Source organism: Penicillium brevicompactum (genome assembly GCF_028827555.1).
Source record: "Penicillium brevicompactum strain IBT 35665 chromosome Unknown utg000001l_segment0_segment0, whole genome shotgun sequence".
In the NCBI taxonomy this organism is placed as follows: Eukaryota; Fungi; Ascomycota; class Eurotiomycetes; order Eurotiales; family Aspergillaceae; genus Penicillium; species Penicillium brevicompactum.
In genome coordinates this window covers 2,326,527-2,339,771 of record NW_026623203.1, presented here as the reverse complement: position 1 = coordinate 2,339,771, position 13,245 = coordinate 2,326,527, and the positions used below count along the sequence as shown (strand labels likewise).

At 49.7% G+C, this 13,245-nt stretch overlaps 7 protein-coding genes across 7 annotated transcripts; 6 read left to right on the top strand and 1 right to left on the bottom strand.

The window, feature by feature from the left end:
• Window positions 1–10: 10 nt before the first annotated feature.
• On the bottom strand, window positions 11–277 carry N7506_000648 (uncharacterized protein; the record flags this gene model as incomplete). The annotated part of the gene is made up of 1 exon (XM_056949944.1): window positions 11–277. The coding sequence occupies one exon, from the start codon at window positions 275–277 to the stop codon at window positions 11–13; it is 267 nt and encodes an 88-aa protein (XP_056815859.1).
• Window positions 278–1,969: 1,692 nt separating this feature from the next.
• On the top strand, window positions 1,970–3,692 carry N7506_000647 (IscS subfamily cysteine desulfurase; the record flags this gene model as incomplete). The annotated part of the gene is made up of 2 exons (XM_056949943.1): window positions 1,970–3,064; window positions 3,270–3,692. 2 exons carry the CDS (start codon window positions 1,970–1,972, stop codon window positions 3,690–3,692), a joined length of 1,518 nt encoding a protein of 505 aa, XP_056815858.1.
• A 568-nt stretch (window positions 3,693–4,260) lies between these two features.
• On the top strand, window positions 4,261–6,151 carry N7506_000646 (uncharacterized protein; the record flags this gene model as incomplete). Its single annotated transcript, XM_056949942.1, has 9 exons — window positions 4,261–4,772; window positions 4,826–4,904; window positions 4,950–5,066; window positions 5,119–5,394; window positions 5,451–5,581; window positions 5,634–5,731; window positions 5,785–5,874; window positions 5,925–5,999; window positions 6,045–6,151. 9 exons carry the CDS (start codon window positions 4,261–4,263, stop codon window positions 6,149–6,151), a joined length of 1,485 nt encoding a protein of 494 aa, XP_056815857.1.
• A 1,203-nt stretch (window positions 6,152–7,354) lies between these two features.
• N7506_000645 (indoleamine 2,3-dioxygenase) lies at window positions 7,355–8,810 on the top strand (the record flags this gene model as incomplete). Its single annotated transcript, XM_056949941.1, has 2 exons — window positions 7,355–7,645; window positions 7,701–8,810. The coding sequence occupies 2 exons, from the start codon at window positions 7,355–7,357 to the stop codon at window positions 8,808–8,810; spliced, it is 1,401 nt and encodes a 466-aa protein (XP_056815856.1).
• A 718-nt stretch (window positions 8,811–9,528) lies between these two features.
• N7506_000644 (CsbD family protein) lies at window positions 9,529–10,110 on the top strand (the record flags this gene model as incomplete). Its single annotated transcript, XM_056949940.1, has 2 exons — window positions 9,529–9,630; window positions 9,679–10,110. 2 exons carry the CDS (start codon window positions 9,529–9,531, stop codon window positions 10,108–10,110), a joined length of 534 nt encoding a protein of 177 aa, XP_056815855.1.
• A 967-nt stretch (window positions 10,111–11,077) lies between these two features.
• On the top strand, window positions 11,078–11,693 carry N7506_000643 (uncharacterized protein; the record flags this gene model as incomplete). The annotated part of the gene is made up of 2 exons (XM_056949939.1): window positions 11,078–11,187; window positions 11,234–11,693. The coding sequence occupies 2 exons, from the start codon at window positions 11,078–11,080 to the stop codon at window positions 11,691–11,693; spliced, it is 570 nt and encodes a 189-aa protein (XP_056815854.1).
• A 977-nt stretch (window positions 11,694–12,670) lies between these two features.
• Window positions 12,671–13,099, top strand: N7506_000642 (uncharacterized protein; the record flags this gene model as incomplete). Its single annotated transcript, XM_056949938.1, has 2 exons — window positions 12,671–12,991; window positions 13,049–13,099. 2 exons carry the CDS (start codon window positions 12,671–12,673, stop codon window positions 13,097–13,099), a joined length of 372 nt encoding a protein of 123 aa, XP_056815853.1.
• Window positions 13,100–13,245: the final 146 nt, after the last annotated feature.

Genomic DNA, 13,245 nt, shown 5'->3' with positions numbered 1-13,245 from the left:
CAGGACCTAATCATCGAACAATTTCGTCAAGAACAAGCTTTGAAGGCTTTACAGTCTCGGTGCAGGCCTCATCAGCAGTCAAGTTTCCAGCAGAAGAAATACCGGCAGCCCTAGCCGGCTGAGCCCGACTAGCACCTGCATACTGCAGGTCAGACTTCGGCCCCAGACAGAACTTGCCGGAAGCACCGGCGGTACCACGCTTAGCGAGAGCACCACAGAGGTTCGCGGCTCTAGATCTAGTCTGCTGGAGACCGAGGCACTGGGCTCCATGGGACATGCCGAGATATTGCACTGAGCGGGCACCTCGAACATTGGGCTCGGTCCGGAGGGCCTTGCTACACTGGCGGACTTTAATTCCGGGGTGGCCAAGGTGGCTAGCCGCCCTTGCAACCCTTGGCCCAGAATGTTTTGATGTTGGCTGCTGAAGCCAAGCAGACGAGGGAAAACATGGCAAGAAGATTGAGTTTCATGTTGGCGAGCGGGTAGAGAGGTATATGGCATAGTTTATGTTGAAAAGCTGTGTTTGTTTCACACGCTGTGATGTTTTCTCTTTTCGGTACTCATAATTCGGCTGATTGGGTAAGTGAGCAATAGGTCCACGGGTATTTCAGGCAAGCGAGCCCGAGAAATCAAGTAGTTAACAGTACTTTCAAAGTTGACCAGTGAGTGAAATAGTCGACACAAGTAGAAGATCGCTTAGATACAATACACTGGATAACCTTGTCAGGCGCAGTTTCGATTTCTGCAAACTCGACAAAAGCCAAGCCCTCGTCACCATTTGAAGACTTATGTCAATTGACCGACTGATCCAAACGTAGCCTTCTAGTTAGTTTGTGCACTTGACATCCTGATGGATCTCGGTGAAACCACTAGAGCTGGTCCCTGTTACGGCCTCAGGAGAATCTCAGACGTAGCTTGCTATTGACACTTTGATTGACACTTTCAAGATAGATACCTATCATCTGTGAGCGAAAGTAAGAGACCAACCCATTCAAAGCGCACGATTGGGTGAGCGCTCTACCTGTCTTGCCCAGGTGTTCGCTTGGTGTCGAGAGTCGAGAGCAAGCTGCCCACGGGTGCCACCAACTCAACCAATCGCCGGTCTTTCTCAAGACTTGCGGGGATGCTGCAATCACATGACCCACTTTAATTGATTAATCATTCTCAGAATCATCCATGGATCCATGGATTTAGACCTACAAAAGTGGATTGATTTTGGCATGGTACATGTTCAGCATACTGCAATTGTGCCTTTAAACGAGGATTTCCACACGTTGGAAGCCTCAGGGCTCTTGCAACATGACTTTGGAAGCCCTCACTGATCCAGTTTAATCAAGAGCAGTAGCCAGAATGGCAAAAATCATATGCTGTGCTATGTAGTATGCCCCAAGCTCTACTAAGTACTCTCCAAGGTCTTTAAAGGCTGTAAATTGATCACACATTGCTGTCAAATGGACCATCGCATGGGCTATTTGTGATGTAACTCCAGGGCTATCTTTGCAGGCAGTCATCATGGGCAATGGATCAAGAGAGTGCTCATTGAGATTGAATGATCAACTACAATATCCTCATTGTCCGTAGCCTATTTCCTTTGATTCATTAAAAGCCATCAACTAGGCGTTTAATAAGCAGTCAGTAGCTCAAACATAACGAGAGGCTCCTTTCAGTCGGCCTAAAATGATCACCGTGTCATAGCATGTCGCTCACGATGGATCCAGATGAAGAGGGAAATCTACTAATTTCGAACTGATTGCAATATCCATAGGCATTTCTTCCAAAAATGAAATATTGTTAGCAATCAGGGAAAGAGTTCAAGCTCGAATTGGCCTCAGGCATCACGGAGCGGATAATCCAAATCGGGAAAAAGCCGAGATCTTTTAGTCATTTGAGGAGATGATAACAAAAAGTCGGGGTCACCTTTCCTTCTTCATCCCACTTCCATGGTATCAAAGCACATCTCATCACCATAATGACAAGTGCTGCTCCTACTGCTTGGAGACAGGCTTCTGCCTTCTCCAGGCGTCTTTCAACCATCGGTTCCCGCGTTCCCCGGGTCGCCACCGGTCTGCGCACCCGCTCTTATGTCACCGAGACCAAGGTCGGACAGGCCCAGGTCAACCTCGATGCTGCAATCAAGGAGGAGCAGAAGTCCTTCATGAAGCAGGCTGGTGTGGCACCCGCCGGCGTTACCATGCCGGGTTCGGCGACCTCCGGAGACGCCGCGCTGAGCCCTTCCGCCGGTATTCTGAAGCAGGCCACCGTTTTGGACCAGGGCACCCGGCCAATTTATCTCGACATGCAAGCCACCACACCTCTCGACCCCCGAGTCCTCGACAAGATGCTGCCTTATCTCACCGGTATCTACGGCAACCCGCACTCGCGCACACACGCCTACGGATGGGAGTCGGAGAAGGGTGTCGAGGATGCCCGTGAGCACATCGCTAAGCTGATCGGTGCCGATCCAAAGGAAATTATCTTCACCAGTGGTGCGACGGAAAGTAACAACATGAGTTTGAAGGGTGTTGCGCGATTCTTTGGTCGCTCCGGAAAGAAGAACCACATCATCACCACCCAGACCGAGCACAAGTGTGTTTTGGACAGCTGCCGCCACTTGCAAGATGAGGGCTTCGAGGTGACTTACCTGCCCGTCCAGAACAACGGTCTGATCCGCATGTCCGACCTTGAGGCGGCTATGCGCCCCGAGACTTGCATTGTCAGTGTCATGGCCGTGAACAACGAGATTGGTGTGATCCAGCCTTTGGAGGAAATTGGCCGTCTTTGCCGCTCCAAGAAGATTTTCTTCCACACCGACGCTGCTCAGGCCGTTGGCAAAATCCCGCTCGATGTCAACAAGCTGAACATTGATTTGATGTCCATTTCTAGCCACAAGATCTATGGCCCCAAGGGTATTGGCGCTTGCTTCGTCCGTCGTCGCCCACGTGTTCGTCTTGACCCTCTCATCACCGGTGGTGGTCAGGAGAGAGGTCTGCGCAGCGGAACCCTTGCCCCCCATTTGATCGTGGGTTTCGGTGAGGCTTGCCGTCTTGCTATTACAGACATGGATGTAAGTTCTTGATCTAATTTCCTATTCTCGTTCTTGCCGCGATGATTATACACTGCAAAATTTGCTTTGGAGTTGTCTGGGTGGTAGCTCCGTGTCCACTGGACATGGTACTCAGCTTCCATGATGTTGACCGCAGGGGTGATGAGCTGGCTCATGAACTTGTTTTTGAATTCCTAAGTGACCAATTACTGACTTGAGATAACAGTACGACACAAAGCACATTGAGCGTCTATCCAAGCGCCTCAGCGAGGGCCTCCTCGCCATGGAGCACACCACCTTGAACGGCGACCCCGATGCACACTACCCAGGCTGTGTGAACATTTCCTTCGCCTACATTGAGGGTGAGTCTCTCCTCATGGCCCTGAAGGACATCGCCTTGTCCTCTGGCAGCGCTTGTACTTCTGCCTCTCTGGAACCCAGCTACGTGCTGCGCGCCCTTGGTAGCAGCGACGAGAGCGCCCACAGCAGTATCCGATTCGGTATTGGTCGCTTCACCTCGGACGAGGAGATCGATTACGTTCTCAAGGCCGTGCAGGCCCGCGTTTCTTTCTTGCGTGAGCTGAGCCCGCTTTGGGAGCTGGTGCAGGAGGGTATTGATCTGAACACGATTGAGTGGAGCCAGCACTGATTTTTTAATAATTGAGAAAATTGGGACGGCGTTGACGTGTAACAACATTATGTACAGACTGAGAATAATCAACTCACAAATCACTACTTGTTTCCATCATACTTCTTCTCTTGATTCGTAAATGCTCCATGGCTCACACACTTCTAGGTCCCAGCCTCCGGCTCTCTCAAGATGGATGAATAAACCTACCTAATTACAGTTGTACTGCCACACTTGGAGTTCACAAGCTGTGTACGATAGTTCAACACTGTTTTACCTCGAGGCTGGCAGAATTATTTCATTGTGGAATTATTGGGTCACCCAAAATTGCTCTAGATCTCTCTATTTTGGCCATCGTTGCCGCTCAACCAGCTTTAGACATAACTTGAAACCAGGAAAACCGTGAGACACGTAGCATCATAAATCCACGTACACATGCAGAGGTCGCCAATCGCTCCCTCAGATTATCGTACTTATGAAACTGTTTCTCAACTCAAAATGTTTACATGCCGAGGGGTACTCGCCGGCGGCATTGTGACGAAGAATAAATCACTGGGGAGAAGTCGAAGTCTTCCGAGGAAGTCCAGCAATGTATGCTCTACTTCTTATCTACCTGATCTTGAGGGATACTACTGCACAGGTCATCCCTCCTGAGGAGCTCCAAGTTGTGACCTCTAGTGGCGTCATAAACGGAATCTACAACAACACCGAAAGTACAGTACGCGGCTTCATTGGAATCCCGTACGCCGAGCCCCCAGTCGGAAGTCTACGATGGGCACCACCCATTCCAAAATCCTCTGAAGACCTCATCGATGCATCTACATTCAGTGATCCCTGTGCCCAAGTCTACATCTACTCTAATCAGTCTATCTGGAGTGTGCTCCCTTACAAGATATGGAACTCGGCGAATATGTCCGAAGACTGTCTTTACCTGAATGTCTGGGCTCCTTCCAAACGTCGCGATGAAAAGAGAAGAAACAAAGCAGCAGTCATGATGTTCATCCACGGAGGAAGCTACTTTTCCGGATCTGGATCGGTCGGCTACTACGATGGTACTTATTTGGTACAAGACAACGAGGATATCATTGTTGTGACGTTCAAGTATTCTTTCATTCCTAAGTGTTTCAGGGCATCAAACTTACCAGAACATGCAGTTACCGACTGACCGTGTTCGGATTTCCTAACTCACCTGGCTTGGATCCCAAGAAACAAAACCTCGGATTAATGGACCAGGTGAGTATGCCAACCTGACAAACTGAACGAAGCTGACATCTTTAGCGGTTGGCGATCGAGTGGGTGCACAAGAACATTGCTCAATTCGGTGGTGATCCAAACCAGATCCTCCTCTTTGGTCAATCGGCCGGTGCTTCTTCGGCCGATCTCTACTCATATGCGGCAAGGGCTCTCTATTCCCGAAATCTTGACTGAATTAACATAAGTATCATAGCATCCTGAAAAGCCGCTCGTTAGAGCCCTTGCTCTTCACTCGGGGACTGCTCCGTTGCTAGTCACGCCTTCGAACAATGAGAATTGGAACAATCTGTCTACCGATCTTGGCTGCGGCATCGGAGCAAAGTCTCATAACTGCATGAGCCAAGTACCAGCAATGAAGATACTGGAAGCGCGTGCTCATGGCAACTACAGCTTCTATCCTGTTGTTGACAACGTTCTCGTGTTTCCCGACTACGCTGCTAGGGCTAGGAGGGGCAAACTAGCACGTCTCGTAAGCACGGCAGTCATATTTTGTTATCACATTGCTTACACCGGGTGGAATATCAGCCTACACTGGCTGGGATGACTGAGCGTGAATATTCAGCCTTCTTTCCTCTGAATTCGGAATCTGTCAACTTGACTCAGATCTACGAGGTTGGGCAAGTCAGATATAACTGCCCTCTTCGAGACTCGGTGAGGTCCGTGTCTTAACTATCGGGATTCTCCGTCTTTTGTCTGATGTTGGGGTAGGATACGAGTCGCCAACAATATCCCTACCTGGAGGTATCTTTACCACGGTAACTTTACTAGTCTCAGCCCAATCCCATGGCTAGGCGCATACCACGGGGGTAAGACACAACGGGATCCTACGAAATCATTCTCTCGATTGACAAACCAACAGCTGAGATACCCATGCTCTTTGGAACTTACAATTTGTCGAATGTATACCCTACCTCAGCTATAGAAGCCAAGGCCAGTAAATACATCCAGGGTGCGTTCATCCTAGCTAATGACTGTACGGGCGTTTAACACTAAGCACAGGAGCCTGGGTTTCTTTTGCCAAGGATCCTTATACTGGACTGACTCGATATGGATGGCCACGGTTTCGATTCAATGGTAGGGTTGGTTTAGTCTGATGAAGATAATGCTAATAGTGCATAGAGCCGACTTTAATCAATATTGCCTTGAACAACAGCATCCCAGCAATATTGACCTCTGCTACTTGGGATCGGTGCTGCGAGGAAGAGAGTGTCCGGTCTGAATTGTGAGGTACGGAGTATACATAGGAAGGGGGTACGGGGTACGGAGAACACAAGCACATGACGTCACCTAGCCAAGACCGTTGAGTTAAATAAAAAGCACACGGCACGTGATTTAAATTTGATGCCTGCTTCTTCAGGCGACATTTTCCCAATTCGTCTTTTTGATTGAATTTTCCATTTTCAGCGAGGAGTCCCCACCGTAAAACTCGTTGCAAGAATGAAAGGAAGTGGTGGAAGTTTGTTTAAAAAAAGCAAAAAGCACGAGACGAGATCAAAACCCGTTATAACTAGAACAAGTATATACTTCATGGATGGAGGTTGCCCCAGATTCCAGCCGGAGGTAGCATGCGGAGCAGAGTGAGTGAAGCGAATTTGAAGCCAAGTTAAGCGAGAATGTCCGAAAATGGCTCAACCCCTCCTTCTCAGCCCGTGTCACCGGTGTAAATCGGGCGTTGGGTCCATTTTCTGACACTCAATTTCTGCTCGCTTAATGAGGACCCACCGAGGGGGTCGTCGCGGATGCACTCAGTCGTCTTGGCACGAGTCTACAGTCGCATGGGGCCCGTATAAAACGAACCTTGGTCGACTGGTGCTAATCCGGTGCCATCGTACTTGTTTTCACCCTATTCCACCCTATTCCGCCCCCTATTGCACCTTATTCCTGGCCTGTCGCCCTCTGGCCCACTCCTCTAAAATGCCCCCGGTGCTCTCTAAATGTCACTCTCTTCGTCCTATATCGGAGCCATTTGCCCCCGTTCATCTGCTTATCATTGCTATCCCTTACCCTCCCAAGGTTCCTTTCGGCTTAGAAATGTCCCTCCAGGGATACCCGGTGAATTACGTGCTAACCGAAAACTCTGCTTTTTGTAGCAGACATGTCGCTATTCCAATTGAATTATATTTATCCGAATCTCTTCCGTCTTCATCCGCTTTAGGATTTCTTGGAAACCAGTCTCCGGACGTTCCTGGATGTTTCTGGTCATTTGTTTCTTGTATTCTTCCTGATCTTCTTTCATTGCGCTGTTCACCTCTATCCGTTCATCGACTTTGATTCCCATCCTGAGCTTTATACCAGTCTTTGGTTCAGACTCGGGACCGTGATCCGGTCGTGCTCATTGTTTCCTCATCCGAGGGGCACGCGAGTCAATGCAACGGCGAGCCTGCAACGGCGATTATATCTGAAATCAACTGTACATCCCTTAACTCATTATGTTACCGCCAGTGCCATCCCCGGCCGAGTATGGGATTACCCCAGAATATGGCTTCCTCTCCCCGGAGTTGCCACTAGAGATCCTCCCAGATCCCTACTACGCCAAATGGGAGAAGATTGTTCAGAATCTGCAGGCATTGATTCTAAGCAAGGGACTGCGACCAATGGTAGAGCGTCTACCCATACTTTCCACCTCACACTTGAAGTCCGATGCTGAGTGGCGTCGTGCATATGTCGTACTTGTATTCATATTGCATGGTTATGTTTGGAGTGGCAATTACCCAGAAGAGGTACCTCACCTTCACTACATCAGTCATACCGTAACAATGTACTAACTCCGCGAAGAGGATCCCACCTCAGCTTACAGTACCCTTGTTCGAGGTTTGTGAACGACTCGAAGTCCCACCCGTCGCAACATATGCCGGGGTTTGCCTTTGGAACTACAAGCCGATCTTCCCTGACGAGCCAGTCAATACTTTGGACAACCTAGCTTGCCTACAAACATTCACCGGGTCCCTGGATGAGCAATGGTTTTACCTTGTCTCCGTTGCCATCGAGGCACGGGGAGGGCCCTCTATTCCCCTTATGCTCCAGGCAATCACAGCAGCCCGCACAGGCGACAGCCAAACCGTCACAGACTGTCTGCAACGTCTAGCTGAAACAATCGACGAAACGAACACCTTATTGCAAAGAATGTACGACAACTGTGACCCATACGTGTTTTACAACCGGATCCGCCCTTATCTGGCCGGAAGCAAGAACATGTCCGACGCAGGCCTGCCAAATGGCCTATTATACGACGACGGTCACAACCCTGAATACCGTCAATACGGCGGTGGCAGCAATGCGCAAAGCTCGCTGATTCAGTTCTTCGACATCGTCCTCGGCGTCGAACACCGCCCAACAGGCACAACTCAAAACGATAAAGATAAAGCCGACGTCAAGTCCCGAAACAGTTTCATCCATGAGATGCGCACATACATGCCCGGCCCGCACCGACGCTTCCTCGAAGATGTGGACTCCATCTCGAATATCCGAGCGTTTGTCGAAGCACGCCGCTCCAACTCGGCCCTCTGCATGGCTTACGACGCATGTCTTGCGATGCTCCGTGTCCTGCGCGATAAACATATCACCATGGTATCACGGTACATTATTCTTCAATCGCGAGCGAAGCCCAATACCGGCCGCACGAACCTGGCGACTGCAACGTCTGAGAAGAAGAAAATGCGTGGCACAGGTGGTACGGCATTGATCCCCTTCCTCAAGCAGGCTCGTGATGAGACAAGTGAGCCGGCTATCGATGCTTGGGCAAGGAGGTTGCTCAGCAACCCAACGGATAAGACTTTCGCATCACTGAGCAAGGTTGGAGAGCAGCCAGATGGCCATCTTGAGGTAGTTGGGCTTTGTGGAACTTGGACAGCAGAGGAGAGCGAGGGAGGTATTTGCCATTGGTAGTTTTCTGGGTTGGTCTTTGAGCGATGCATTTTCTTCTTGGCGTTTGGGTTGCATGAACTATCCTCGGTATATGAAGTAGCATGAGCATTTTGAAGTGACACAGTCACGATTTCAGAATATTGTTTTCATCTCTATCAAAAGTAATTACTGTCTTTTAGGCCTGAGCAATGACCATGATGAACTTTCAATTCAAGAAGGTTGTGCAGTAGATGTACGTAGGACTCGGGTGTCTGTCCAAGATGACCTGACTACAAAAGTATTCCCGTTGGGGGCAGAAATTGATACTTCTTCTAGAAGAAAGCCATCCATGGATGGCTCTAAACTTCATTGTGGTTCACGACGTGGAATCCGCCACGAGTTGTTGTACTCGCACTACAGAAGCACCCACTCTGTATGCGCCCTAGCAATTGCTTGCATATTAAATGTGTCACAGCCTGCTAGTATGCCACAATAAAGTGCAAGAATGACACTAGAATCTTCCAAGATTTACGGATGACGCAGGTGTCAGCCTTATCTTCATCCATGGATTGCGGCATTGACATCATATGACGTCATTGGTATAGACTTGTTTACTGGTGATGGTCTACAAACATATAAGGACCCCTTTGCTTTGTTTACATCTTTCATTTTAACTCCACAACTCTCTCTCTCTCTCTCTATCAGAACTTTACCATCACCATCCACAAAAAACCACCACACATTATCTACAATCTACAACATGTCTGACGGAAACGCTTCAACCGGCCAGTCCTACTTGGATCAAGCCAGTGGCCTCGCTCAGCGTGCCATGGGCACCGTGACTGGTGACTCCTCTACTCAGGTAAGCTCCATTCTCTACCACATTATCAAGCTTTACTAACAAACTCAGGCCAAGGGCGATGTCAAGAAGGCCGAAGGCGAAGCCAAGAATGAAGCTTCCCACACAACCGCCAAGCTAGGCCCCTTCTCTGCCGATCCCAACACTGGTGCCGTGGCGCAGGACAACGAGAACCGCCCCACTGGCCAGTGGGACCAGACTGTCGGCTCTACCAAGGAAGCCGTAGGTAACCTCATCGGCAACGAGAGCCTCCGTCGCGGTGGTGCCGAGCAGAACGCCGCTGGAAAGGAGCAGGAAGCCAAGGGTCAGCTCAAGGACTGGGGTGAGGGTATCCAGAACCGCGCTCAGGGTGCTCTGGGCTCCGTTGGTGCTGCTGTCACGGGTGACCGCGAGAAGGAGGAGAAGTACCGCGACCAGCATGATGAGGGCAAGGTCCGTCAGCGCGGTGCTGAGGCTGATATTGTCAAGAAGCAGGGCGAATAAGTGCTCGGCTTCGTTGCTGTATTTTATCATGACTTTTACGATGGCTTTGCTATGATATCCAATTGATTTCGCCATTTGCTATTACTACGTTCATGCCGCAGTAAACCGGATCCGGTAACTAGTATACACCGTCGGTAGGTGAGAATAGTGAGACTATGGGCAATCTCACCGGGAAGGCAATACCCAGAGCCAGTGCAGCTGGACGTAGTTCTCGGACATGTGTTTTCTCTAGGCCCTCTGCTGTCTCAAAGCAGGTCTTGTGCTTGCTCGGTATGGGCTAGGAATTCCGTAACACAGGCTTGTAGATAACGAGGAGAGAAGAGCAACGAAAAGTCAAGTTTAACGGGCGAGCTTATTGGGAGTGTCATCGAGAGTAGTATCATTCCACCTCGAACCCCGGGTTCTCGATATTGCAACTGTGATCTGAGACAAAATGAGTTTTGTACAGAAGTTCGGCACATAAATCATTCTGTTTCCTTGGCTTTGCAAGATCAAGCAACAGCACGGACAGTATTTTGCTCATTATTTTGCCTCACGACTGCCAGAAATGCGCAAGCGAGGTCAGATCGAGAAAGAAGCCCGGGTATCGTGATCTGACCTATCTTGTCGTCTCATCAACCTCGGAACGTTAACAGATGAGCATTTGATCTGCACCGGACTCAACTCAATCTCCGTCCCTCCACTCAAGCCCACGGGGTACTAGCTCCAAGGAATGTGAAAATCCCCGACCCCGGGATAGCAGCAAGTTCCCCGCAGCTGATCTCCGTGTATCCGAGGTCGAGACTAAGACAAGATCTAGAACACTAGAACCTTGGAAGCGAGTTCAAGATCAAGGATTTCCAGCAGTGGCGCTTGCATGCGTGTACTATGCTGCATTGGCTTACTGGGAGGGGTTAAGCATTTGATATACTCCCGAGCTGCCAGGCGAAGGAGAACCTCTATACAACTTCCTTTGCATATACAGATCATGAAACTGACAGCCTTCCTACTGTTCCTCGCGACAGCCTGCACTGAGCATCAGCATCGCCGAGATACCACTGACAATGGAATCAATCTGGGCGCGATCTCAAGTGCATTGTACAGATACCTTCCCATGTGCCCTTATACGTCTAACACATCGCAGAGAACACATGACAGCGAACCAAACAGCGAGCGCCAATTTTGGCAACATCTCATCGCCCCCGAAAGCTCTCATCGGCGAAATTCTCTCGGTAGTCCCCGTCTCTGTCATCTGGGAATTGATCAATCCCGATCAGCGCAAATCCCTAGCAAGCCAATTTAATGCCGGTACCACACCGGCATGGTACAATGCCCTGCCGACCGACGTGAAAAGTTACATGTCTGTGGTTAAATCGCAGATCTCGGACGGCGCTCTAACAGCCACAACGGGGGCGTATGCGAAGGCGCAAACGCAAACGCAAACGCAGGTAAAAAGCACGTCGACCGGGTCCGAATCCCAATCGGGATCAGGGTCGGGGTCAGGGTCAGCGAGCTCGACTTCGTCTAGTGCAGCTGCACCGACGGAATTGACCGTATCGGTGATGGGCGCATTGGGTGTGCTTGGACTTGCGCTAGCTTTGTGATATGATTTCGAGCAGTGGATCTGATTCGATGCAACGGTCGTCAGATCATGGAGTGGGGAAGCGTATAAGGTGGCTACTTCGTATTGGATTGCGATTTGGTATTGAGGATAAGTGCAACTTTGGAAGTTGACAAATTGATGAGATATGAGATCTAGAAATTCAGCAGTTTCAACTTAAAATTCCCCTCGGCCCTCAGCTCGCTCTAGACTAGCCATGTATTCTTGTTTCTCAGTTTTCCCCCCAAATTGAGGCTTTCAGTTTCGGAACGTCGCAAGTGGAGAATAGGTTACATTAAGCATTTCAAGCACATGCTGTTCTGTTCGGCCCTGGCTGTAGATTAATTAATATGGGAGTATGCAGGTTCATGACGAGGTGGCAGAGCCAAGTGATATATGTGCCTCTCGCGTGCATCGACCTTGCAGGATAAGCCAGGCGCAGATCACTACTGAAGCGAACCCTCCTCCGACCACAACCTTGGAAAATAACCCAAGTGATTGACAGCTCCACGATTGGATCCCACCGAGCCCCTCGAAATGAACTAAACCCGACAGGCCCAAGACCCTCAGGCTTGTCTCAAAAAAGGGGCCGATCAGCCCCAACCCGCCGATCTTTCACCCAAAGGGCCCATCTGGGGTGAAACCTGGATGCGGGGGAAAACTCTCTCGTATCGAAATCGTGTTGGGATTGGATCGTTTTCTCGCCATCAATATCCTAATTCACTGTCATTTCACATGATTCCCATTGTTTCTTGTTCCTCGGCCACTTGGTGTCTGCCCGTCACCCGAGATCGTGTCAATCCGGCCTCTAACGGCCTCGGGAAATTTCCCAAAAGCTAGCTGCCACGCTAACAGACAGACTAACAACAGCCAGCGCCATGGTCTAGATCAAGAGAGAAAAAGTCAAGTTCGCTTATAAGGGTTGGATGTGTAGAGAAACTCACTTCTACATTCACACTCAGACAGCTCGAATTATCAACAATGCGTCTCTTCCACGTCCTCCCTTTGATCCTGGCTCCTTTGGCTCTGGCAGCCCCAGAGCCTAGACCCAACCCTGTCGCTGCGCCAGCACCGGCATCTACCGGTGGGCTGCTGGAGGAGTTACCTGACATCCTGAGCGGCGTCCAGGGTCTCTTGACTACCGACAACGTCAACAAGCTGGACACCATTCTTGATGGCGCTGCTAAGCTGCTTAAGTCCGATAACATTGATATCTTGCAAGATATCCTGAACAACGCCCATACATTGCTGACCAAGAGCTTTGTCGATAACACAACTACCCTCATTGGAGACGCTACGCCAGTACGTGACCAGTTCCACCGTGCTAACCAAAAAAAAAAACATACTAACAGGCTGTAGCTGGTTGAGGATGTCTCCAAGCTCCTTGGTGGTATTTTGGGGTCACTGTGAGAGCTAGAAGGAACGAATCATGACCTTTTATGTTTTTCTATGTTATGTTTTTTTCGAATTTGCATCTGAAGGGGTATATAAACGATCAATGAATGGAACCTTCAATAAGACATCCATGAATGAGCTTAGTAACGAAAGAGAACCCT